Raw genomic sequence first — 26,321 nt, 5'->3', positions numbered from 1 at the left:
AAATATCTGACATATTGCAAAACCAATGTTAATTTCCCTCCCTCCCCCCAATGGAGATGGTCTTTAAAAAAATCACACACACGATTAAAAAATAAGGAAAATACATTTGAAGATATATAGGGACCATCTCTTTCATACATTACTAGTCAGGATAAAGAGCTAGCTAGCATCCCTCAACTTCCCTTTCTTCCTCTCCCACTTACGTACTCTCTTCCTTTCAAATTTCTGCAGCGTACTTGTTTCGAGACTGTTCTTTTTCCTCCGTATGTATTTGTCATGATCCTGTGTTTCCTATCAACCAATTTTGATTACCTTCTGCCACCACCAAGTTTCTCTCTCAAAAATTTTACCTTGTGGCACCCCTCCCTCTGCTCCCTTGTTACAAGGACCCTGTCCATAGGAAGATGGTCCCCTGATAAGTATGGCATGTGCTCTTTGAAGTCTGCAGCAGAAATCCCCATTTACCACAGCCCCACTCCAGAGTGAATTACTGCATTTGTAATTTATTGACAATTAAAACCTGTGGGAGAACTTGGAGACTGATCACCTGTTCACTGTCCTTTTCAAGATCCAGAAAGTCTTATTTCATAGTCCAGTTCAGATTTCCTTTTCAAAAACCATGGAGAAGAATGTTCTCCAAATTGGTGTCACCCCCAGCAGCCCGACCTCTGTCACCCTGATGGACCTGTCTTTGGCATATGGAGAGACCTTTCTTGGCAAATTCATCCAGCTTGAACCACATCAACTTTAGCTGGGAAGTCCTCGTTTTCCCTCCTCCAACAACTGACTGTCAAACAAATATTCTGAGGCAGTTCCAAACAACCCAATGTGGCCTCACAGAGTCCTTAGGTTCCAAACCACTGTTTCACTTCCACCCACTTATTTTACCTCCCAAATACCTTATACCTATACCACCATATGAACGTAACACATACCTAATGTTCTCCAAAACTTGATAACTAAATTTCACAAAAATGTAGTACATTGAAATCATTAAAATATTAGTGATGATAAAAATAATACTTAGCTCTTAAATAGTACTTAAATAGTACTCTGACTCTTGTCATTATCCTCATTCTTCAGATGAGGAAACAGAGGCACAGAGAGGTGAAGTAACTGGTGTAAAGTGAAATTGCAAGCCAGCTGCAGAGCTGGGAATAGAATCTAGGTGACCTGACTCCCTGGTTCAGTGCCCTATCCAGAGGGCCATGTTGGCTCTCCTCTCATATTAATTAGTAGCATTCATTATTATTTGTGACAAGGCAGTGCAACAATCCTAAAATTCTTTCTCCTCCACTGCTGCATTGCCTCTCAGGGTATTTTCTTCTAAAATATCACAAACTCCAGTAAAGTGGCATAAAAGAAGTTTTGATTAACGGTACAGAATTTTATATGCTTCACTCAGCAACTAGTAAAATGTGAATCCAGCAAAGTTCACTGACATACATACAACTATGAACTTTGCCTGCTCTCACTGAAATCAGCTGGAGTTTTGTCACTGACTTCAATAAGAGCAGGACTGGTCTTCTACATCTCTGAAAATGTCGACACTTTATAATACTTCTTTTACCACCCTGAATGCACCTCAAAATAGAAAGGAAAAGTAACATCAATACTTGCATTTCAAAACAGTTTGAACTAGAGCCCTTTACTATGCATCCAAGAACCTGCACATCTTACCCATTTTATGAAAACAAACTTTTTTCCTTTTGATCTTACTTTACAGTGCGGTATCTTGATTCTCTAATATTCAAAATATCAGCTATAAAATTATTTGGATATCCCCTTAGAAAGTTTCTTGAACTTTCAGTCTATTAATAATGATTATTGTCATCTACTTTGTCAACAGTATTCTGAGCCCTGTTTATTGGTATTGTTTTAGGATGATTTGTAGGTGAGATTGCAGAGTGCCAATTTAATGAAAAATGTAGAGGTTTCAAAATTTGTTTTTGTTAAGCATCAGAACAAAACTGATTTTGGGGGGAAGGGAGGAGGGATTTGGAAGAAGAAAAAAATTAGAAGAGAGCGACCCAAGCATCCCGAAACAGCCAGAAACCCACGGTATTCACCTGAGATGTAGCAGACACAGGCTAAAGTCCCTGCTTCTCCTGATTCAGAAGAGGGACTTGATCCTGGTTTTCTGACATCCCAGATGAGTGCCCTGGGCAATTGGCTGTTCTCAGGTCTGTCTGTCTCCTACCCCCATCCGTACAAATTCCATCCTGAACCTGGGAAACCCGCTCGATGAAAGTTTAGTCAAAACAGATATTTTCCATGAAAACAACTAATTTCTACACCACAGCATTTTCCAATGAAAAATGTTTTGTTGAAAAATTTCCAATCAGCTCTAGTGATTTGTTCTTTACTTCTATTGCAATTCAGAGCTAAATAAAACTATAAACCCATTTTGTAACAGCTTTAGGAAAAACATATTAATGTTAAGTTAATAAAGCCACTTACTTTGCTGAACACAGGAAACAGAAACTAATAATGTATCTCATTAAAGAAAGAAGAAAATTCTTATTGGACTAATAGTCCTCATCAATCTTTTTCAATGTGTAAACCTGTCTCTTGCTATATATCTATGTAACATGTATATATATATAAACTGTTGCCATTTAATGTCCTCCAAATTGCTTTACACAATGTAACCAATCTGCAAAAAAGCAGTTATATTATTGGTATTCTTTATCATCTCTCACAACATATCTCCCTCTCACATAAAAAACTTACAATATTTGTACGGATTTGAAGGTTTATGGTGGTTTTAGCAGCTTTCCCCATTATGGAGCACATGGGGCAAGCAAGGAAATCCCCACCTCTGTGGCTGAACAAGGACGGCACAGAACAGCAGTTCCTGCACTTTTGGGAGCACAGTGACTGCTCAGTTCTGTTTCCTCTGCCCCAGGGGAACAGGACACAAAAGTGCCTTGGAAAGGAGGCAGGGCCACTGCAATGTTCATGAAAAGAAACAAAACAAAACAAAAATCCTCCAAGAAAACAGAGACTGTGCTCCATGTGGATCTACATGTTGAAACACCTCAGAAACCTCAACCAAATCAAAATGCATCTGTCTGCTTGGTAAGGGCTGTTTAACAGAGAGCACATTAAACTAGTGCCCCAATTAATTGTTCTGGCTGCCTGCTGACTTTTGGGTGGATTTCTGGGATTAGTATTCATTTTTTAATCTCTAAATGGTTTTACTCCTTGCTAACTGAGAGGCTGCTTTTTCCTGCTTACAGCATCTCAACAGCTGAAGGCGTCAGATTGAGCTCCCTCAGGATAAAAGAATGGAAGCCATGGACAGGGTGCTCTCCATGAGGCCCCCTCAGCTTTGGAATCTGCTCTCCTCAATGGTCTGTCTGAGCCCAACCTCCCAAAGTGATACAAAGTCCTGCCCCATTTGGGGATAGGGTTGAGAAGGGTACAGAGCTTTGGGACCAGGTTTCTTAACAGTGGAGTTTGCAGATGGAAAGTATGTGCTGGCTATTGTCCCTTATTTGATGTGATTTTATTACCAGAGATTACATGGTAATATGCATTTAAAATATTTTTAGGGCACCCAAAGAATTTAGATGGACGCTTTTAATGTTGGCTCACAAATTCAACCAAGTAAACACAGAAGTTTTAATGCATCCAAAACAATTCTCATTCTTGTCACTTTCTTGGGCCACTGGTCTAGCCTATTCCTTGTTCTGCTTTAGTGGCATCTTTTACACTCTTGCACCACTGTGCATAGCAGCAGCTGCAGATGAGAAAAGCCAGTCTTGCTGATTTCTACCCTATGCTGTACCAGCCCACTGCTTCTCCCCATGACTCAAACCTAAACAACACACATATCAAGCCTATCTTTTTGTCAGGCTTCTATCACATATGAATCCCAATGCTTTTCTACCCCCTTATTGCTAGGCTAGATACACTATTGTTCAGTTTCCATAGATTCAGACAGTTATGGAGTAGGAAAGACACAGAATGAATTGGAGGTAGGGCCAGAGAAAGATTTTTTTTTCTTGCCCGTGGAAGCAGAGAATGGAGGATGAGAGAGAGAGAAATAAATTGAAGAAAATTGTGGTCTACTCATGGGTATTCTGTAAACAGAAAAACAGACTAAATTTGTGGAGTAAAAAGCTAGGAATTGTCCCCCAAGCTCCAATTCATACTAATATGACTATCTGATTTCATACCAGTATTAATGTGACCTTACACTGTGTGCTGCTTGCTGGCTGGCCTTTGAGAATATTTAGAAGCCATATATCACATCACTGAGGTCTATCTATCTCAGGAGTCATGGTTTTCATTAATTACAAGATTCTTTTATTAAAAGACACAGACTGACATTTGTTGATTTTTCCATGTGACTGACTGTGTGGGTGGATACGATGGTAAAAGGATGAACTACCTACACTGAGGCACCTAGGAGCTTCAAAGGTAAACCCTTAAACGTATGAGATGCTAATGTACTGTGCAGCGTCAATGACAACACTGCAGCAACCTGCCCAAAGTACAAAACAATGAATGTTTTTTTGATGGATTCCCTTACAACATGCCTTTTCTCAGCATAGCCATCCCATGATACTTGCTAAAAACAGTCTGAACAACATCTCAGTCACTAATATAATGGTGAATTGTCATTTCATTGTGCTCTAGCAGCATAACCAAAATAGTATCCTGCAGGTGAAGTGAATTATCACCACAAAGCAGGCTACTTGATTATGTTAATTAGAGGCTCATAGCACTCCTATTTTTGTGGTGCTAAGAATTCTTTCTTCCCGTATAAAACAAATTTAACACACAGGATTGGACGTTTATAATGGAAAACAATTTGGGGAATGGCAACAGTTATCTGGAACAGTATGATCATTTATCCCTAAATAAAGTAGTTTCCAATATAAATGTTGATTGATTTAAATCATGATTGGTTATTAATTGAAGCTTATAAGCAGCTTCTTAAAAATTACTTCTCTCCCATCCCCAATTAAATATTTTGTTGCAAATCTGCAGCAAAAACTTCTTCCACATTAAGCACAGTACTTATTCTGGTTAAATATTCATTTTTTTTTTTACAAGTTATGTCATATTAACCAACTTAACTGCTTCAAATTGGCTTTAAGATTACAATTACAATTTCTGTAAGCAGGCTTGACTTCTGCTGCAATCAAATATCCATTCTGATTACTTTTTAAAAAAAAATAGAGGATAAATATGTTAACCTATATGGAGTGATGAACAGGACAAACTGATGTAAAATGAACACAACTCTAGTCAAACCATAGCTCTTGTCACTGGTACCAAAAACCTATTTGACCATGTAAAATAAGTGGTTATTTCTGAAGTGAAAAAATGTTAAATTTTAAATTCCAATGAATATGATTCAGAAATGGCACATTATCTGTTTGTACATATTGGGCCAAATTCAGGCCTCATGCAAATGGGCACAGCTACATTTAAGTCAATGAAGTCTCGACAGGTCTGAACTGGTCTCATTATGCTAGCTCAAATCCTCTTCTTTAGACACACACAACAGGGTTGTCACTATCACACTATTCTCTCACACACCCCCTCTCCCCGTTATAACTGAAACCGCCATAGTCAAAGCGGAAGACTGCAAAGCTACTTTTAGGTGGACCGGGTTCAAGCTAAACAGCATCAAAATGGAGCTGACAGAATTAATAGAGCGCTAAGAATAAACTATGAGGACAGCTACTACATTAAGTCTAAAATTTTCAGAGGTTGTTCTTTTGTCTCACCTTATGCCATAGTATATGTTTTTGTTCCATGCTCAGTCCTCAATATGGAGAGCAAAGTTCCGCACAAACATAAAGACATTCAAGCATATCATACCTACAATGCTGTTTATTTAAACAACACTTAATCCCTTATGAACGCAAGACAAAGCAATGTGAAAGAGTTAGCCATAAAGAAACCAAAAGGGTTATATACTACTTGTAGAACACCAGACACATTTCAGATTGATTGGGCATTTCTTATACCTATTACTTTATTCTTCACTAATCAAGACTATCCTCTTGTTATATATAAATGAGAACTAGAGTTCTGATCCTGCCACAGGATTTGCAACTGTGGACCCACATACCAACACAGAGTCACAATGACTTCAGTGGAATTCTGTTGCTTAGTATTAGTATTCAGATCCCACTGAAACTCTGGGCCTAGATTTACTCACACATTATACTATACTTTACAGCATTATGGCAGAACACATCCTTCTCAATTTTTGTGCTTCTTCGTATTTTGTGTCACAGTTCAGGATGTGAAATTCCAGTTGCTTAGTATTATATTTTTTTTTAAATTCAGAATAGCAAAATTGTTACAAAATATGAATTTAAGATGACTGCATTCTCCTTGTAGCTGTATTTTATTACATTTAATTATCTGTTTCTGACAAAATAATCTCCTAATATAAGATTGACATTCACTTTTAGATCTATTTTACTGCTATGTTTTGTGTTAAAATAATTGTTACCACTGAAACTCTTGAAGAAATACAGGCACTATATCAAGGTAAAACATGGAGCTTTCTTACACTCTAAAGGCAAATTGCTTAATGTTTTTATATAAAACCTCAATGAACTGTGTCATGAAAAAACATTTTACAGAGATTCATAGATATTAAGGTCAGAAGGGACCATTATGATCATCTAGTCTGACCTCCTGCACAATGCAGGCCACAGAATCTCACCCACCCACTCCTGCAATAAACCTCTCACCTATGTCTGAGCTATTGAAGTCCTCAAATCATGGTGCAGAGAATCCTCCAGCAAGTGACCCGTGCCCCATGCTACAGAGGAAGGCGAATTGATCAGCTCATTAGTTTAGTACAGAATAAAATAAAGCCATTTTCATTTCTTATTTCAGTTTGTCTAATATATTCTGAAAATGTTCTCAAATTAGATCTAACAGGTCAAACTCTTCCCTAGTGTAACTAACAAAGTCGCTTACATTGAGATATTGTTTTCAAATAATATGGAGATACAGTAATTGTGTCTTTTTGTTTGGTGTTTCAGTTGTAGGGTCAAGAGAATACCTCAATGAAATTGAAAAGCATCAAACTACAGTTTTTGTGCAACTGAAACTATTCACAAATTTTGGGGAAATTCAAATTGTTTTAGCTGAATACAAATTAGGACTTTTTTTTTTTAAGAAGTCAAAACGGTTTGCTTTCACATGTCATTTTGAAATAGCTGAAATCCCCCATTATTATTGGGTTGTCTGTGTTTGTAGCCTCTCTAATCTCCCTGAGAATTTCGCAAGTCACCATTCTGATCAGGTGGTCCACAGTATATTCCTACTGCTATACTCCTATTATTCAAGCATGGAATTTCTTTACTATATTATAGAATCTCTATGAAAAAATCTTAAATGAATCAAACTGTATTTGACTATGCTTTCTTTTACTTTATACATATTCCAGTCACATTGTGGTAAAGGGCCCTTTTCTTTCCTACCATTGATGTTGACAGATCTTGATGTTGACTGGGGTCGGTTTTGTTCAATATCTTTATTAATGATCTGGATAATGGGATGGGTTGCACCTCAGCAAGTTCACAGATGACACTAAGTTGGGGGAGAGGTAGATATGCTGGAGGGTAGGGATAGGGTCCAGAGTGACCTAGACAAACTGGAGGATTGGGCCAAAAGAAATCTGATGAGGTTCAACAAGTGGAGAGTCCTGCACTTAGGATGGAAGAATCCCATGCACTGCTACAGGCTCGGGACTGACTGGCTAAGCAGCAGTTATGCAGAAAAGGACCTGGGGATTACAATGGATGAGAAGCTGGACATGAGTCAGCAGTGTGCCCTTGTTGCCAAGAAGGCTAACGGCATATTGGGCAGCATTGGTGGGAGCATTGCCAGCAGATCGAGGGAAGTGATTATTCCCCTCTATTCGGCACTGGTGAGGCCACATCTGGAATATTGCGTCCAGTTTTGGGGCCCCCACTACAGAAAGGATGTGGACAAATTGGAGAGAGTCCAGAGGAGGACAACAAAAATAATCAGGGGGCTGGGGCACATGACTTACAAGGAGAGGCTGAGGGAATTGAGCTTGTTTAGTCTGCAGAAGAGAAGAGTGAGGAGGATTTGATAGCAGTCTTCAACTACCTGAAAGAGGGTTCCAAAGAGGATGGAGCTAGGCTGGTCTCAGGAGTGGCAGATCACAGAACAAGGAGCAATGGTCTCAAGTGGCAGTGGAGGAGGTCTAGGTTGGATATTAGGAAAAACTATTTCACTAGGAGAGTGGTGAAACACTGGAATGGGTTACCTAGGGAGGTGGTGGAATCTCCATTCTTAGAGGTTTTTAAGGCCCCGCTTGATAAAGCCCTGGCTGGGGTGATTTAGTTGGGGTTGGTTCTGCTTTGAGCAGGGGGTTGGACTAGATGACCTCCTGAGGTCTCTTCCAACCCTAATCTTCTATGATCTTGATGTAGCCAGGCAGCCAACAAAGAAGGCTCTTGCAACTGCCCAGATCAGACTGCCCCATTCGGACGGCACAGATTTAGCTGCTGCTCTATTCCAGTAGGCACAGTCCTAAGGCTCCTGACAATTGTTCATTATGTCCTCAATAAGTAATTGTAAGAGGGAGTGCTTTACAAACAAACTCACAAGGAGAAAGAGCATAGTTAAGAATGTCAGTAGCCGAAGTGAACTGAAAATGAGAGCTATGGAAGCACTGGGTAATATAGCCTTGGTAAATGCTGTTCTTGAGAACAGAAAATCCTAGTCCTCAGCTCTTTTACAACTTGCTCTTGGTGTATAAAACACTGCCCTCAAATGAGAAAAAAAAATAATTGTAAATCACAAAGAAAAAGTCAAAAGTTTACCTGTTGATATCTGCTTTGGTATTTTGCAAAGTGCTTCCTTTAGAATACTTTTACTCTGTTATTTCCTCTTATAACAACAACTAACTCATACCACAGCTGTAATCTATACAGAAGTCTCACTGTATATATACATCACAGTTCAGGTGCCTGTAGACAAATATGATACCAACAGATTTCATTTTGCCTCTTTTTACATTAAAAAAGAAAGATAATGAAGAAGAAAGGCTACAACAGGGCGGATGCTGCCAAGGTCAACACTCTATTGTCAGTATTGTTACACTTCAAGAGAATGTTATGTCAGATCTCATATTTGAAAAAGACATCCTGGAATTAGACAACCAAGGGTCAGCAAAACTAAAATGGTTATATGAGTTTTTTAAAAATGAATTCACAAATCCTTAACAGTAAACTATAACCTCTTTTCCCCAAATGAGGACATACTTCATTTAGTTAGAATTGGGTGAGAACAATACACTGCTAGTGTGTGTTAAACGAGAGATTAATTTAAAAATCTTTTTTCCCCAAAAAGGGGAAGGGAGTGTTATAAATAAAGATGCTAGATACTTTAACAATAAGTTCCTGACAAATACGTACCCACCTCCTACATCACACAACCATTGGTTGGCAAAACAGACATACAAGCAGAGCTGTCCCTTCCATAGGATGGACCAGGGCAACCGCCCCATGCCCCGCACTTTGGGAAGTGGGGTCCAGGGCAGCCTAAGGCATTAGCGGGGGGCCTGGTGCCAGCAGCAATGAGCGACCCAGCGCCAGCCTGCCACTCTGCAGAGGTTGTCCCAGGCTCCACACCCCTTAGGGATGGCCCTGCATACAAGACCAATAAATATTTTTCCTCATTTTTCTCTACTGCATTTTTGAAACTATGGGGACTAAACTATTTAAAATAATCAAAAATTATTGGTAGTATATGTGGCGCAGCCAATCTATAGCCCTGAAGCTAATCCAAGCATCAGAGCATGTTAGGTATGCATAACAGTTGTGGGCTGACACTTGCATCATTTCCTCCATCTTTTAATAACCTTTTCTGACACTTTTACTAAGTTTTCTTTCCCTTATTTTGTCATATAAAAATAACACTTCTTTGCAGCTATTAGATGGCCAATTTGCAACGTTAATTGAGCCTAAGATGGTTGCTGTTGATGTTACAGTTTAAGGTGGGCACTCATATAGACAACATATCCTGTAAATTTTATTGGGGCATATATCTGAAAGATAAAGAAGTCTGCAGAAGGCAAATCCCATTACTTGTGGTTTCAATCGAAGAAAACAGGACAAGCTCGAGCATAATTTCCACAAATGGCAACCTGGCCATCTCTAGTTTACTTATTTTTAAGACTGCGAGTCATCATGGAGGTTCCAGAAAGTCATAGAATCCATGACTTCCGGGACCTCTGAGACTTCTGCAGCAGCTGGTGCAGCTGACCCGGGGGCCGCCTGAGCATCCTGGGAAGCCCCTGGGCCAGCCGCACCAACCGCTGCTGGGGCAGACTCCGGCCACCACGACCGTCCCCCCAAACAGCAGCAGCAGGAGGTTGGGTGTGGGAGGGGGCTCAGGGCTGTGGCAGAGGTTTGGGGCGCTGGAAGGGATGAGAGCTCTGGGCGGCTCAGGGGGGTTCCCCGGAAGTGGCAACATGTCCCTCATCTCCTAGGCGAAGGCACAGCCAGATGGCTCTGCATGCTTCCTCCATCCACAGGTGCTGCCCCCGCAGCTCCCATTGGCTGTGGTTCCCAGCCAATGGGAGCTGCGGAGCCAGTGCTCGGGAGATGAGGTTCATGTCACTGCTTCCAGGGAGCCACATGGAGCCTGGTAGGGAGCCTGCCAGCCCTGCCAACCCCCCCCACCCCTGGAGCAGCAGGGGTCCTGGGCACGCGCTGCTGCCCACCCCTGCCCCAGAGCAGCAAAGTTTTAGTTAGGGGTATATAGTACAAGTCATGGACAGGTCACAGGCCATGAATTTTTGTTTACTGCCTGTGACCCGTCCGTGACTTTTACTAAAAATACCCGTGACCTACCTATAGTACATTTGAAACCTATTAATTTAGAGAGCAGTATTTTTAGCTTCAGAATGCTGACAGAAAAATCCTGCATTAATTTCTTAGCTGCTGTATGCCTGTTAGAAAGTCTGTATGGCAAGTCATTGATCTTTTAAATGAAGTGTTAGAAGTAAATCCAGCTGAAATTACTGCATAGAAGGCCAGAACCTCAAGTGATGTAAACTGGCATAACTTGATTATATTCAGTGGAGCTATGCTGGTTTGCAACAACAGAGATTCTGATCCATAGTCTTTTAACAGAAATAAAAAATAAACAAATAAAAAACCCACAGACAGTGCCTTGGCTATAGTTATGACTTATTTTCTTCCAGAAATCCCAGTCCAATTCAGTGACTCTCCTACATCAAGGGCATATTCACTGCTTCAAACTGTCAGAGGAAGCGATTTTACAATGTGATCAAACCTCACTGATCTTCGTGCATCTCTTCAGTAATTATACCAGCAACTCGCAGACAGGCATCTGACCTGATACTGACGGCTCATCACAGTTCATAGTGTCAGCTGACCAACGAAAACTAATGAAGCGCAAGGTAGAGAAGACTGAAGGAAAATTCTCATGTTGGCAGGAAATGCCTATACTTACTCAATTGTATAGGAGTATGGTGTGCATGAATGTATTGTTATAAGATGACAGTTTCAGACAAAAGGGACTGAATTGGTGATTACTATGTAGCAATCTTAACTTGGGAATCAGCAGTTTTCACATTTGGTTTATGACACAGAATACAGAGACAATGGAGTCTTAGACTAAAATGTGTTATTCTGACCATATAAACTTAAACAGAGAAACATTAATTTAGAAGCATTCCAAACTGCCTAAAGACTATCAGATAAATGCTGTCCTCTGTGAAACCCATATTAGGCTTTGCCAAGGGCAGAATTTAGCCCAGTACTGAAGGATTACTTTCAACCCTGCAAAATATAACCTTCACTGCAGTGGAATGAAGTGGATGTTTATATGTACCAGCAATACTGTAAAGAGAATCTAGTTATGTACGCCAAACACCACCTAATTTATTAAACTGGAATTTGGCCAAGGCACAAGGATTAATATCCCTGATCTTTTAAAAACTGCCCTAGGATTTTGAAACACAAAACATTAGGGTCTCAATTTTGCGACTTCTCCAGAACCTCCAGTTTGTTAGTATTTTGTTAGGGCATCAGTTCAGAAAAGACACGTAGTAATGGGTGCAACACCACATCCTGAAGCACTCTATGTTTTCCCAACAGCAAACTTCCCATTCTGTCACTGACGAGGTCAGTTATGACTCCAATTAACTTCTATGATCTGAAAGAGTTCTATGACCTGATGTACTATGGCTTGACTGGACGCTATATTGACATGGCAACCACCTCCAGGATGAAAACTACAACAGTACCTGAAGCACTTTAGAGGAGAGCGCACAGAACATATTGTTCAGCACTGTAACGCTGGCTTCTGAACACAGTAAAGGAGAATATACTTCAAATGCAAAAAAAACCCAAACAAACAAACAAAGGCAAAAAAAAAACAAAAAACCCTCACACCCCACCCTGTCCAAGGAAGAGAGCAATTACTAGAGTTTAACACTCCACAAGCATTTTTGGAAGCAGCTTTTATTGACTAATGGCTTTAATACAATGGCTAGTTATGTATATGTGAAAAAGAATGGGGTTAACATTGTTGCAGCTGGAATAGGAGTATAAAACGCATGCTAACACTTAAGAGGACTTCTCAAGAATATCTTCACAGACAAGGCTGGTATAACGGCGATGAATTTTGACCTCTGAACAAAACCATTGGATTTGCCATAACGGATGAGTCCACTGGTGCCTATAAAGTCCAATATGTGGCAGCAGCTATTAGCAGATGTTTCAGAGGAAAATGAATATCTTCTATAATGCATCTAACCAATTCTTCAATGGATGCAAAAAAATTTTCCTCATCCTCTAGACAACCAATTTACACTCTGAAGCACAGAATTTGATTATCCTTAGTCTGCATAGCTACAAATATTAAAACAATTGGTCATGGAAATATTCATAGAAAATAGAGAAAGTTAATCATTTTTCACTATACCCTTCTTAATTCTGAGTACCTCAGTGAGGACCTCTTCTACTTTCCTTTATAATCCTAGTTTTTACACTCCTTTATCTCATATAATGTTCCACCAGGGCACTAAACATCTGTGTTACCTTTTCTCTGGACCTTTCAATTTCAGCTATATCTTTCAGTGAACAGTCATCTTCACAGCTACTTCAAAGGGCTAAGTTCTCTATGATCCTATTCTCCAATCATTCAAAGCTCATCACCATGCCTGAGTCAGGTTGACTATGTTTTTCAAATATACTACCTGTGATTTTCATCTTTCACTATGTTATCCAACGTGTTTATGTCTATCTGGATTTCCCAATAATCTTGCATAACTGTTACCAAATGAAACAACTTAATATCTTAGGTAGCTGAACATCCCTGAATTGTGTGCCAATTTGGATTTCATTCCACATTCATCATCTGGTCCCCATTTCAGAATAGGACAAACCAAAAACTCCAGATCTGAATATCCCACAACTTTGGACAAGGTTAGAGCTGAATCTGAACATGAAAATTCGAGTCCATCTTTACTCATCAGCAGACTTTGCTATCCCCTTTTTTCTCCAAATCTTTAATAACTACATTAAATACACAGGTTCTACTACAGAACCCTTTTAAAAATAGTATTTATATATAAAATGGCAAACCCAAAAACAAACATCCACCAACCCATCTACCCTGTATCCGGTGACAGCCTGAAACAGAAAATGAAAATTTTCATCGTGCCCTGAAGGTAAAATTCAGACAATGTTTCACAAGCAGAAAGTTGAAATTGACAACTGAGAGCAATGACAGCAACCCACAGACAATTAAATCAAAGAACTCTTAACTTGAGCACCCAGCAGGCCTCATTTGTTGTGATGGTGCACAGAGGAAGAGCCATTCTCTCAAATAACCAGGTCCCACTTGGGGTGTATAGGCCATGAATACCTTGAACTACAATTGAAAAAGAACAGAAAGCCATTGCAGCTACTGAAAAACTAGTGCAATATGCTGTCTCAGCTAATACTAGCTAACAGGCAGACTGCCACTTTCTGCAAGAACTGTACCTTTTGAGTGGTCTTCAAGTGCATCCCTATGTAGGGCATATTCCAATAAATCAATCTAGAAGCCACAAAAGGTTGGATCAGAGAGAGACAAAGTCTCAACTGTCCAAATAAATAAGTGATAACAAGCATCTTTAGCGCTGATGCCAAATGAATCTTCAGGAGTGCAAAGCTCCCCAAAATAGCAAACTTGTTGGATGCAGAGTGAACAAACCGCTCCCAATAATGGATGTCAAAATCCCCACCGACAATACACTCCAGATCATAGAATCATAGAAGATTAGGGTTGGAAGAGACCCCAGGAGGTCTGGCTTCCTATCCACCAGTTTCATCATTGTCTTATCCAATTAAGATCCAGGCAGCTTGCTTTCATCCATATTCCAATCTGAGTCAGGCACTGGGAAAGCTGAGACACAGACCATCTGGGTTTGATGAAAGCAAGTTCTCTGAAATCACCGCTGTCCATATTAGTTTTATTATCTCTTCAAATGCTAATACATACAATTTTAATAGGAGGGGTATCAAAACATAACTTTATTGCACCTCATACTAGAGATCCCATAGAACAGAAGGGAAGCTGCTGTTTCCCACCATCTGGGACCTCTCCAAGAAGAAATAATAGAACCACTCCAGAGGAATATCATCTACCTCACTGTGTTCAGAAAGCATCATGGCCATTGGTATCAAAACCTGCTCTTGTATTACTAGGAAAAGATGGGCAGTCTGTCCTTGCCAAGCTCAAGTCAAAAAACCCAACTGAAAAGCATGCAGGATGTGAGGATTCTAGTATGTTCCATATGTGCATTGCTATCGTATTGTTTTTCAATAATCTCCTCCACAAAGGGAAAAAGATTGGAAATGGGGCAATAACTGGCAAGTCTGCCAGCACCAGGAAATATTTTGTTGATATCCAGATGCTGGCAGACTTTGATACCAATGGCCATGATTCTTTCTGAACACAGTGAGGTAGATAGTAGTGGATAATGGCACAACTCCCCCAACAGGGAGTATGGACAATCTCAACCAACAGTGAACCCAATTCCTCCTCACCTGACTATACTCGTCATGTGGAGCAAAGGTCCTCTTTCATGTCACAAGAAAGTTTCCCTGAGAGACTTCAGTGCTTTATAGAATAAAGCTGGCCTAAAATTCAGCCAGAGAAATCTGACTATTGACATCTCCAGAGATATAGTTACACTTATGAAAGCAGCTAGACAGGTTCAAATCAGACTGAAAGGAAACAGACAGTTCATCACAACTTGAAAGATTTGACACTGTTTCTCCATGGAGACCCCTAAGATTCACCAGGCTATCAACCACCTGTTCCCCTGGGTAAGAAGAAAAATATGCAGTGCCTTTCATCTACAGATCTCAAAGCACTTTACAGAGTACCACTATCCCCATTTTTTTCCCACATAAGTTGAAACGAATACAAAGAGTTAAGAGAGCAATATCAGACAGGAAACCACCTGGGAATAAAATCCAGGACTCCTGACTCTCAGTGCTACAGCCTTAGCCACTGAATCCTGCTGCATATTGCTTGGAATTAGCAAGGTCGCGATTTTCCCATTTTATTTTAGTGTTAGATTATCAGTGTTACATTATTAAAAATAAAGCTACCACCTTTTATCCTGTTCATGAATGTGTGCAAAGTAAAGTTATTTGAAGGCAAGACTATAGTGGGGCAAAACATAAGTGCAAGACTTAAACTTTTCATGAGATACTATGATCGCAATTTGTCACACACTTGCTTGGAACAAAAGTTCTTATGGTTTTAATGCTGCTTTTGAATGTGCTTTTAAAGAATTGTGTCAGAAAATATTATTTCCTCTCTGCTGCTTGAACGAAACAATAGTAAAGCACATGTACTGTATGCAAAAATAAATGGGGTTATTCCTTATCTAATTGCAATTAATTGTCCTTTGTGATTAAAAAATCATATCAACAATTTGTTAAATACAGTTGTTGCTATCTTCAGTCTATCTGCTTTTTTAAAACTGCTTTAAATACCCGCTATTAAATTAAAGGACTGGCATACTAAGGGGAGGGATAATAAAATGCTAGACAATATATTCTGCAGATTGCTTTCAATTAGTTTAATCAAATGTGATCAGCTTTGTAAAAAACCTCTGAAATTACCAGTGTGGTTTTGCAAAACAACAACAACAAAACAAAACAAAGCATTTATTTTATGCTTTTGGATAGGTGTTCTGTGCACTTAAAAGAAACCTAGAAGAACAAAACCTCTGACTTTAATTAGATAGACAATCTTCTGAATTTGTCAATGGGTCAATTAAAAAAAAAATAATGCATCATGAGTTTGATGGCATAACAACAGTAATAACCTATCTTTCAGTATCAAAGGATTTTCCCCCCTTCAAACTTCTCTCTTTTAGTATTATTGGAGAGCTCATCTTCCAGTTTAAATGAATTTCCCTTTAATATCTTCCTTGAGCTGCTGGATAGATGCAGCCTCTTAAAAAATTCAGGCTATCAGTGTGACTGTAAATTGATCCATCTCTGTGGCAGAAGGCCAGGGGCGCTCTTCATCCAGGAAAAAGACCGAGTCTCATCGAACTTGTTTTTCAGGCAAATGATTAATATTCATTTTCTCTAGCCACAGTATTTTCCTATTAATGAGAAAGCATTTCTGAAAGAATCATGGTACTTTATGGATGGTTTGTTCCTGGCACTATACAAAAAAGACCCATCTCCTGATCACTTCAAGGCTATAAATATTTTAAGTTTTATGTTTACTAAATTAGGAAGTAGGTTATATTCAAGTGCTAAAATGTGCTAATATATCACTAGTAAGTGATAACTACTCATTGTTAGTGTTGTGGATTTATACAGCACATTAACAAAAAAAACCATTTTTAATGAAAAGTTGAGAATGAGCATAGTTATGACTATGCAATCTTTAAAACAGACACGTAACTCATTAGTACCAGTAGAGGAAATAATCGGTCTGGTGTGAGTCTGAATCCACATAGCCTATTTGCCTTTGGCTCTTTGGTTATGAGATCTGGCATCACTTGGATTATTTCACCTAATCCATCATTAGCTTTCATGTGTCCTATATAAACCTAAATGTAACAAACCCAACTCCTCATCAATTACTACACTGAATACATTACATGTCAGTGTAAAGCATACATGAATACACATGCTGAACTACATCTTTCTTTCTGAAACATCAATATTTTTAGCACCCTCTTATCACTACTGAATCTTCCTGTAACAATTTTTACCTTCCATTATGAAAGTGCAGTTCTGTACTGTTCTACTCTATTGACATACAATACAGCTTTTAAAAAAGCCACCAGTACAAAGATCCACTTTTAAAAAAAAAAAAAAATTGTTACATTCCTTTTAACAGAACCCTGAAAGATGACCTAATTTGTTTTCCCAGAAATCTGTCCATCCATAAATGGTACAAATTGATTTTCTACCATTAGAAACATATTGGGATAAGATAGTAACATTCACAACTGGAAATAAATGTGATAAAAACATATTAATTTGACATGCTTCCTTACTTACCAGTCTTCCACAAATATACAGATGAAGTTTCAAATTCACTTTGTGCTTTAGCTTCCCAGATTCCAAACAGAAGAACCACAAGAACTCCAGTACTACGGATTGAAACAGCAGAAGCCACTGGACCTCCGAATAAAGCTGTGCCTCCCTTTCTCACCCCCATGCCTTCAGAAGGCTGCTTCAGTGTCAAAATCTGCAGCACAAAGGGTAACCCTTGTTTGAGTAATTTTTTCCCCTTCAGAATTTCTTCATCGAGAGGGCAGAATGGAAACCTCTTCCCAGCTATTGTGCATGTCAGCTGAAAAGGGAAAACTGTTTAACACCAAGGAACAATAGAGACCTCGGATGCTGCTGCTATTACTGATACTGCTGCAGCTACTAGTGTGGTTGTTGCTCCCCTCTCTTCCATTCAGTGGTTAGTAGCAGTTTTCCATCAGCTGAGAGAGACAGCTGTCCACAGGGGGCTCCAGCTGACGGAGCAGGTTATCTTGGTCTGGGAGGCAGCAGCAGTCATTTACACCAGCTGGAGAGAGTGAGAGAGAGATGAGGTGAAACACAAACAACACAATGCTGTAATAGCACTGCATATAGCCACTGCAAAATGCTGCCTTCTGCACACCTCTGTCTAGAGTATCACAAGGACACATACTAATAAAAAAACCATCAGGCACGCTTGTGAGACAAGTAACAGCTCTTAAAAATCAATGATTTTCTAAGCTTTAATTAAAATCTGTGCTGGATTTTTTATTTAATTGCACTGATATAGATGCAGTTCAGAATATAGAACTTGAGCCATATTTTATTTTGGTAACAATATATATGATGTGTTTATCATTTTCCAAACAATCAAAATATTTATAAAGGATTATACATGAACTAAACTGAAACCTCACAAAAAGACTTCAGGAAGCAATGAAAACCTTTTTATTGCATATTATGCAAATGAACCTGTTTCAGGTGATAACATAAAGAAGCCTGTTGAAAGAATGTAAAAAGAGTACACATAGGTGGTTATAACAGCCCTATCCTTGTGGTATCTGAGTTTAGTGTGCACGAGAGACACAGATAAGAAATCACAGTAGCTGATCATTAAAAATTATTGACAATTTAATAAACCACATATATGCACATCTAAAAACAATTAGCAATGAAGTTCTTATAAAATCTATCATCTGAAAAAACTAAATTGCAGAATTTTATTTTAATTATAGCTGGCCATCTGTTTTTCTTTTTGTTAATATATACATGCGGGGAGAGTGGGAGAAACATCTTAAGCATGCACATGATATAAATGTATATTTACACAGGCACATGCGCGCAGACACACGCCTTTTCCATCTAGTCAGCATGCATATACATAGATATGCATACACATGTACATGCACAAAATGTAAACTGTAAGTAATTCAAAGTACTTTGAAGACCCAGTTACCTCTGAGTTTGTAAACAGGAAATTAAATTATACTGAAGACTTTTGATCTAAAATTTACAGGCTACACCAGACTGTCAGGGATACAAGGAAGTGTGGAAAGTGACAAAGCTTTTATTTCTTTTTCAGTGGGGATCTTTTTAAACAAAATTCATCCTCTAATGAACTGAAACAACAACAACCCTTTGGCCTAGTTTTCAACAAACTGAAAGGCAAAAAGAGAAATGTTCTCAGAGGAAGAGGGATCGTCACACACCAAAATGGTCCAAAAAAACCACACAACCCAACACTATATGAATGCATTCTAACACCACAGCAACCACACAGTTTTAAATGATGAAGCTACTGCTGCTGAAAGAGGAAACCTTCAGAAAGTCTCTCTTGGGATGCCTGTCATTTTGCAGAACCTTCCCAGACTCAGCCTTTTCACATGCATTAGATTAAAAGCAGCCTTGATCAAATAATTCCCAAATCCTTGCCTGTTTAAATATTCTGACATCAGAGCAAATTAGCAATGTTGAAGGTTGCAAATTTGTCTTTGTTTACTTTCCACTCTGTTATGCCTGTAAAAGGGAATTAAAGGCTCAGGGAGTCCTAGCACTGTGAGGCTGTGATTAAGGGAGATAAGCAAGTGTGGATTACTGTTCCTCAGATGTTGAAAAACAGGCAACAATCAGGAGATTATAGGTTGATAAGGGAAACATAGAAAGCCATGATCCTAACAAATGTATAGCATCCTGATGCAGGACTTGCATTACAGCTAAGGTACAGTAAAAAATGCATGTATCTCACTCCTTTCTCTTCCTCACTCTGTGCTGTGTGTTCATTTACAAACCACACAGAACCACTTTACTTTTGCTGTTTGGTGCGACAAATGTAATGCTGCGTTAAACCAGGGAAGTCCTTTGAATTTATAGCTCAGGGACATTTCACAGGGAAATCTTATGATTTACATTAGGGGACAAATATACTTGGTATAATGAAATTTATATGTAACTTATTTAGAAATAGGATTATGAATAGATTCTCTGTTTGAGAAAATACCTTTTATATTCAATAAGGAATCTGTGACAGTAGTTTGTGTTCTACTTTAATTACATAAGTAGATAAATAGTTTATCTTTCACAGTCCTTTGAAAAATAAAAGTAAAAATGGTAGCTAATAGCCATTTGTGTTTGTGCCAGGGGAGAAGTCAGACTTACAGGGCTACAAGGCCAAGAGGGGTCCCTTTTCAAAGGCACTAAATCTAATGGAGCATGGAAGATTTTACTCTGCGTTTATATGAATCTTGTAAGAATATCACTATACATATTTTGTACATGACCCTAGGGACACAGACTAGCCATGCAGTTGGCACAGTGCAACAAATGGGTCTGGAATTGTTTCTAATATAAACACACATCTGTATCGTGTATGTGTGTTTGTGTGTGTAGACCACACACACACACAAAGTCATATTTCCGTCACACGCTTCTGAAAATTTACAAGAAGCAGACTATTGAAAGTCATATTAGCCTCAATGTGGCACACTGATTTCACTTTTGAATATGACTGCAACTTTTTTCAAATTATCAAACAAATATATAAACATGAGTATAAATATGCAAACAAAACATATAAAATACAATAAATATGCAAAAATAATTATATCATCAGTTTGTCTTGTCTAGCTGGGATAGATTTGGAGCTGTTTGGTAATACTTTATGAATACTGTACCATATAAAGATCTGGTTTAGGGGATGTTTATGTATGAATTTACTGGGTTGACTTAACAGAAGATAGTCTGGGGGAAAAAACAAACACAAAGGTGAAGAGAAAAAAATGGCTTCTGATAGGTCACCCCTTGATAAACACTTTAGGGTTCTTAAGAGAAAATGCCCAAACTATTGGATCTGAAGATTCTATCTCCTCTCCAGCCAACCTACAAAACAGTTTTAACAGGACAGGAAAAGGCTGGCAAACACAAAAGAACATGGGTAGCTTACAAGAGAGGCCTTCTCAAGAGAGGGGGTAGTTGCTTGGGGGAAACCTGAATGAGAAACAGGCACCAGCTGAGGATGCCTGAAGTAGAGTGGTGTGAATTACTTGGTTCATTGGCAATTTCAAAGATGTCAAAATGAACAACATTATGACTTGGGGGGGGGGGGGGAGGAATCTGTTTTGTTTTAGTCTGTTTTTTCAACACAGACATTTGAGCAAAACAGGCACAAATTCACAAAAAGTGTAGGGATCACCGAATTTTTCATTTGCGCTGAAAAAAGACTCAGCTGAAAAAAATTCACCCAGCTCTAACATGAACGAGATAGGCCTGCTATGCTACCATCAGGGGATAGTAACTCTTTAGATAAGACAGACATGCATGCAGACTGTTGTTTTAAAATACTTTTTCTCTACATGCTTTGTTCCTACTACTAAAACAAACAATACTTGGGTTTTGAGATGACTGTCCAGTCACTGTATTCCATTGGTCACAGACTCCTGAAAGGAAGAACAGCACATGCCTGAACTCACACAGACCTGCTTAGAAGGTCTGGATATACAGGGTATTGCAGCCTACGGCACAGTCTAAGGCCTTGTCTACACCACCAGAGTAAGCTGACCTAAGTTATGCTACTCCAGCTACGTCATTCACGTAGCTGGAGTCGACATACCTTAGATCAATTTACTGCAGTGTCTACACTGTGCTGCGTTGACACGAGACACTCTCCCTTCGACTTACCTTACTCCTCTCGTTCCGGTGGAGTACTGGAGTCAACCGGAGAGCGCTCTGTGGTTGATTTAGCGAGTCCTCACTAGCACCACTAAATAGACACCTGCTACATTGATTGCAGCCGCGTCAATCCCCGGTAAGTTTAGATATGGCCTAAGAATGGGAGAATTGCAAAATTCCACCCCAAGATAGGTAAAGGCAGGGGATATCTAAGAGGGCACACACAGAGAGACCAGAAAGGGGACAACAATTAAGCTAGCCCAGTTACTGTGACAAAAGCCATTCAGAACCAAACAATGAAATTATACCTTGATAGTTAAAAAAAAATATTATGGAGGTACATTATAGATTTGTCAATTAGTAAAGCTATGGTTATATTCAGGCTTCTGTCATAATCCCATGTATTCACATGTTATTTTTGGGATTCTTTGGCTGAAATTTTCCATGCTTAGTCTTCACTCATTTTTGTATTATGGAACCTTAGAAGTTGAAACTTTACAAGTTTGTATCCTATATTTCTACATACTTCCCTCTTGCTCCTCTCAAAAATACCCTCATTAGTTTCAAATATTGTTTGTAAATAAGCACCACAAAATTTCCATTAAGTTTTGAGGTCTGCATCAAACAACCAATGATACAGAATTTCCCTCTCTGTGGTATATGTTTCTGACACTTTATTTGGAATTGAACCTTTATTCTTGTACGTGCAATCTGGCAGAGTCTTCATATTGTAAGAACTGCAATTTTTGAATTGCTGACTTCTAATTGTTTCAGTTTATAACCTGAATGTAACATTTGTATTTGTAAAACTAGAATGGGTATTGTAATTTGCCAATTTATTTAAGATGGTCAAATGACCAAACTAACTGTTATAGGTCAAAGAGTACATTTTAGATTATCCCTTTTATTGGATTAAGTCTTGATTAAGTTCTGAAACACACAGACTTCTCATATCCTAAAAGACAGGCCGTTGACAGTGCAAAATTGACCTAAAAGGGTACTCCAATTACATAAAGTGCTGGCAACCCCTGGTCCACTGCGGGAACCTGTAGCTAACCTACATAGACACCAAAGTGGGTTACGCTAATGAAGGAAGTATGGATTAGGGTTTAGCATATCCATGGGCAACATCAGTCACAGGTGCAGTTTAGCTACCCTCCCTTGGGCAGAAGCTCTTTAGGCACAATGGTCTCGACTCAGACAAGCACATTTTGCATTCTCCTGCTCAGAAGAGGTAAGTCAAGCCTTTAATACTTTATTGTTCATTAACCTAATAAAAAGGATCATTTCCATCATTTTGTTCTTTTGTCTAATATGAATACCACTTTCATATCTTGTCATTGCTCACAAATTGGCCAATAATCACACTCCCTTGGCCCACAGTCCAAAAATTAGAACTTCAAGCACTAGTGACAATGGATTTTGCCTTTAAGATTAAACTGCATTTTAAGGGGTTCTCAATCTTTTCCACAGTAGGACGCCCCTTACCTCATAACCCTCTTCCTATCTGGCTGGGATCTTGTTGGGACTGCCCTCCCATTTAGCAATATGGGAAGGCAAGGGTGATCATGACCCCCACTACTTGTTCCTAATCCCCAGGTCAAGAACTCATGGTTAAACATGTACATGAGAAACTTAATTTGTCTTAGTTACATATGTTTTAGGTGTTCCAAAATAAATGTTTAAATATACCCAGAAAAGACAAAGTTATACAAACAAAGTCACATAAACATACGTCTCTGTCAACCCTCCACACTCGTAGTATAACAATGTCATTACCACACTTCAGGACACTAACTTATGAGTCCCAGTGGAGAAAAGGTGGATGTATATTCACAGACATTCATTTGTGCAAGACACAGTAGCCATACGGGCAACCTCTATAACCTTTCCAGATAAATGATTGACAAAGGATACTAGAGGAGTAATCTTTTGTTTTATAGAAAGCCATGTGATTAAAGTTAAAACCTATTATGAAAATATAGCAGAATTTAACCACAAAGCATCATAATAAGGCACATAAAGTTAGCCAATCCTGCTAGATCATTGTTTGTTATTGCTTTTTAAAATAAAAAGCAGTTTATGTATTAAACATTACAAATTGTTGCATGATAAAGATTTCATAGAGTTGAAGGCCAGAAGGAACAATTAGTTCATCTAGTCTCACCTCCTGTATATCACAGACCATTACATTTCACCCAGATAATCCTATATTGAGAACAATGATTTTAGTTAGACTACAACATTTCAGTCCTGAGGAGACCAAATGATTGTGTGCCACAGGCAGAGAACAAGAGAGATTGAGGTGCCACCAATGCCCCTACAAGGTGAGATATGCCCAGATGATCCTAGCAGGTGAGCTATGCTGCAGAAGAAGGCACACACACACACACAAAAGTTTCCTACAGGAAAATTCCTTTCTGACCCCAAATCTAGCAATCACCAAGACCCTGAGCAAGTGACCAAGATATATCAACTAAGAATCCGAGAAAGAGGTGTCATGTCACCACAGACCACTGGTCCACTCCATCTGGTATCCAGCTGTGGCCTATCCCTGATGCTTCAGAGTAAGGCAAAAAACAAAAACAGACAATCACACCATCTCTCAAACATCAAGCCAGTTGTGCACTGGGGGAGGGAGGAATTCCTTCCTGACCTCTGCAACTGACTGTTTAAAGCCCGGAAGCAGAGATTTGATTGTGGTCATTGTTTTAAATGCAGAGCTGCAAGAGTTAAGAGCATGTACAGGGAAATGCAAACAATCCTGTTCTCTCCATGTCTCATGAATGATGGGAATGAACAGGGGGACTCACTCACAGGTTAATAGATTCCAAGACCAAAAGGGTCCACTATGATCATCTAGCCTGTCCCCCTGTGCACACAGGCTGTAGAATTTCTCCCAGAAGATGAATTAAATCATATCTTTCACAAAGATATTTAATCTCACTTTAAAGACACCAGATGATAGTCCACCACTTTCCCTGGTGAATTATTCCAGTGTTTAACTAGCCTTACTGCTAGGAAATCATATCTTATTTCGAGGTGGAAATTGTCTGACTTCATCTTCCAGTCATTGGTGCTTATGCATTTGTCAGCAGGATTAAAAAACACCACTATCAGATATCATTTCCAAGTGTAAGTGCCTATTCACAGTGATCAAAGCATCTCTCCAGGTACATCTACACAGCAGTTAAAAGCTGCCAGCTGGCCCGTGTCAGCAGAGGTGGATTAAGAACACAGAGCATTTGGGCCCCCTAAACTCCAGGCATGCTGGAACTAAGGCTGGAGTCCTGGGGGCCATGCTCCCCCTTTAAAAGTAGGAGGCCCATGCCTGCCCACTTTTAAACTTGAGCAAAGTAGCCTCAGGGAGGTGCAGAGTGGCAACTGGGGCTGCACTTTGTGGCAGGGGACATAAGGTGATCAGCTCTCCTGTTGTGAAGCACAGCCCCTGCTAATAGCACCAGCTTCTTCCCAGTGCGGGGGGGAGGGAGGAAGGACTAAGATGGGCCTTAGCCCCCTCTCATCATGGGGATCCACCCCCTACTCCTCTTCTTCCCCCCGAGGCCATGCCCCATGACCAGGCTAGAAGCCACAGCCAGGAAGTGGTAAGAGCCACTCAGGGATCCCAGGCCACCATGGGGAGCCCCAGTCCCTCCACCTGCCCTGGGCAGCTCTTACCATAGCCTGGCTCTGGCTTCCAGCCTGGCCAAGGGGCGGGGCTTCAGTGGAAAGAAGAGGAGAAGAGGGCGGAGTCCCAGGCAGAAGAGGAGGAGCAGGGCCACAGATCCTGCACCGGGAGCCTCCTCACTTCTACACAGGTTCCAGTGCTCCTGCGGGGTCCCCCAAATTGGCCAGACATCCTGGGCATGGGCTTTAAGGAGGAAATTTTGCTAACCCAGTAACATGCCTAACCACTGCCCAGCAGCTGAAATACCAATTTTTATGCTTATTGCTCAAAGCAGCTGTAAGGCCTTTGTAGTAGCCATAACACAAGTAACAGACCAGTAGGAGAGGGAGACGTGAGTGACCACAAAAAGAGTAAACATGACCTTGTGCCTTCCTGACTTGAACTTTTTCTGAAGCTTTTGGTTTTGCAAGATGGAAATTCTGGCAATAGTTAACTATTGCCATGTGAAATACAGCTGGTTAACTGGTGGAAAACTACAGGGTGGAAAACTCCACACTTACCTTAGCTTCTGTTCAGCAGGTTTTTTTTGTTTGTGTTCTTGTTTTTTGGGCGGGCGGGGGGGACATCTGGATGAACAAGCTATGTAATACTAACAAATTGCATATAAAAAGAGGAAGAAACCTGAAGTTGATGGACACTTGGACACCTCTGAAGTTCTCCTGCATACAGAAGGCTGGCCACTGGACACCTACAGTTATCCACTCGAAACCTCCTCAAGACCCTGGGTAAATCTGATTCTGGGGGTAATCTGGGGTGCTCTACTAACCTCTTGCAGACATGTGTAAGTGCTGAAACTAAATAAAGTAGAAGCTTTGAATGAAAGCACTTTTGTTTGCCTGTTTGCATCAACTATCGACCGGACGGCCGTGTCCCCATTGACTTATTTTCTGCCACCACCTTGCAAAGACTAAAGTTAT

The 26,321-nt window shown here is 39.7% G+C and overlaps 1 protein-coding gene across 8 annotated transcripts in view; it reads right to left on the bottom strand.

Annotated features, from left to right (window-relative positions):
• THSD7A (thrombospondin type 1 domain containing 7A) overlaps positions 1 to 26,321 on the bottom strand; it is a 522,569-nt gene that overhangs the window by 317,887 nt on the left and 178,361 nt on the right. For all 8 annotated transcript variants that reach the window (XR_006289020.1, XM_043541145.1, XM_037890601.2 and 5 more), the window contains one exon: positions 17,580 to 18,099. Coding sequence is in view for 7 of the 8 variants with exons in the window: in XM_043541145.1 (XP_043397080.1) it covers positions 17,580 to 17,739 (160 nt within the window). In the remaining variant the exon portion in view is untranslated. The remainder of the gene's footprint in view (positions 1 to 17,579; positions 18,100 to 26,321) is intronic.

This window comes from Chelonia mydas, chromosome 2 (genome assembly GCF_015237465.2).
Source record: "Chelonia mydas isolate rCheMyd1 chromosome 2, rCheMyd1.pri.v2, whole genome shotgun sequence".
Taxonomy (NCBI): domain Eukaryota; kingdom Metazoa; phylum Chordata; order Testudines; family Cheloniidae; genus Chelonia; species Chelonia mydas.
This window is presented reverse-complemented; position numbering and strand designations above follow the sequence as displayed.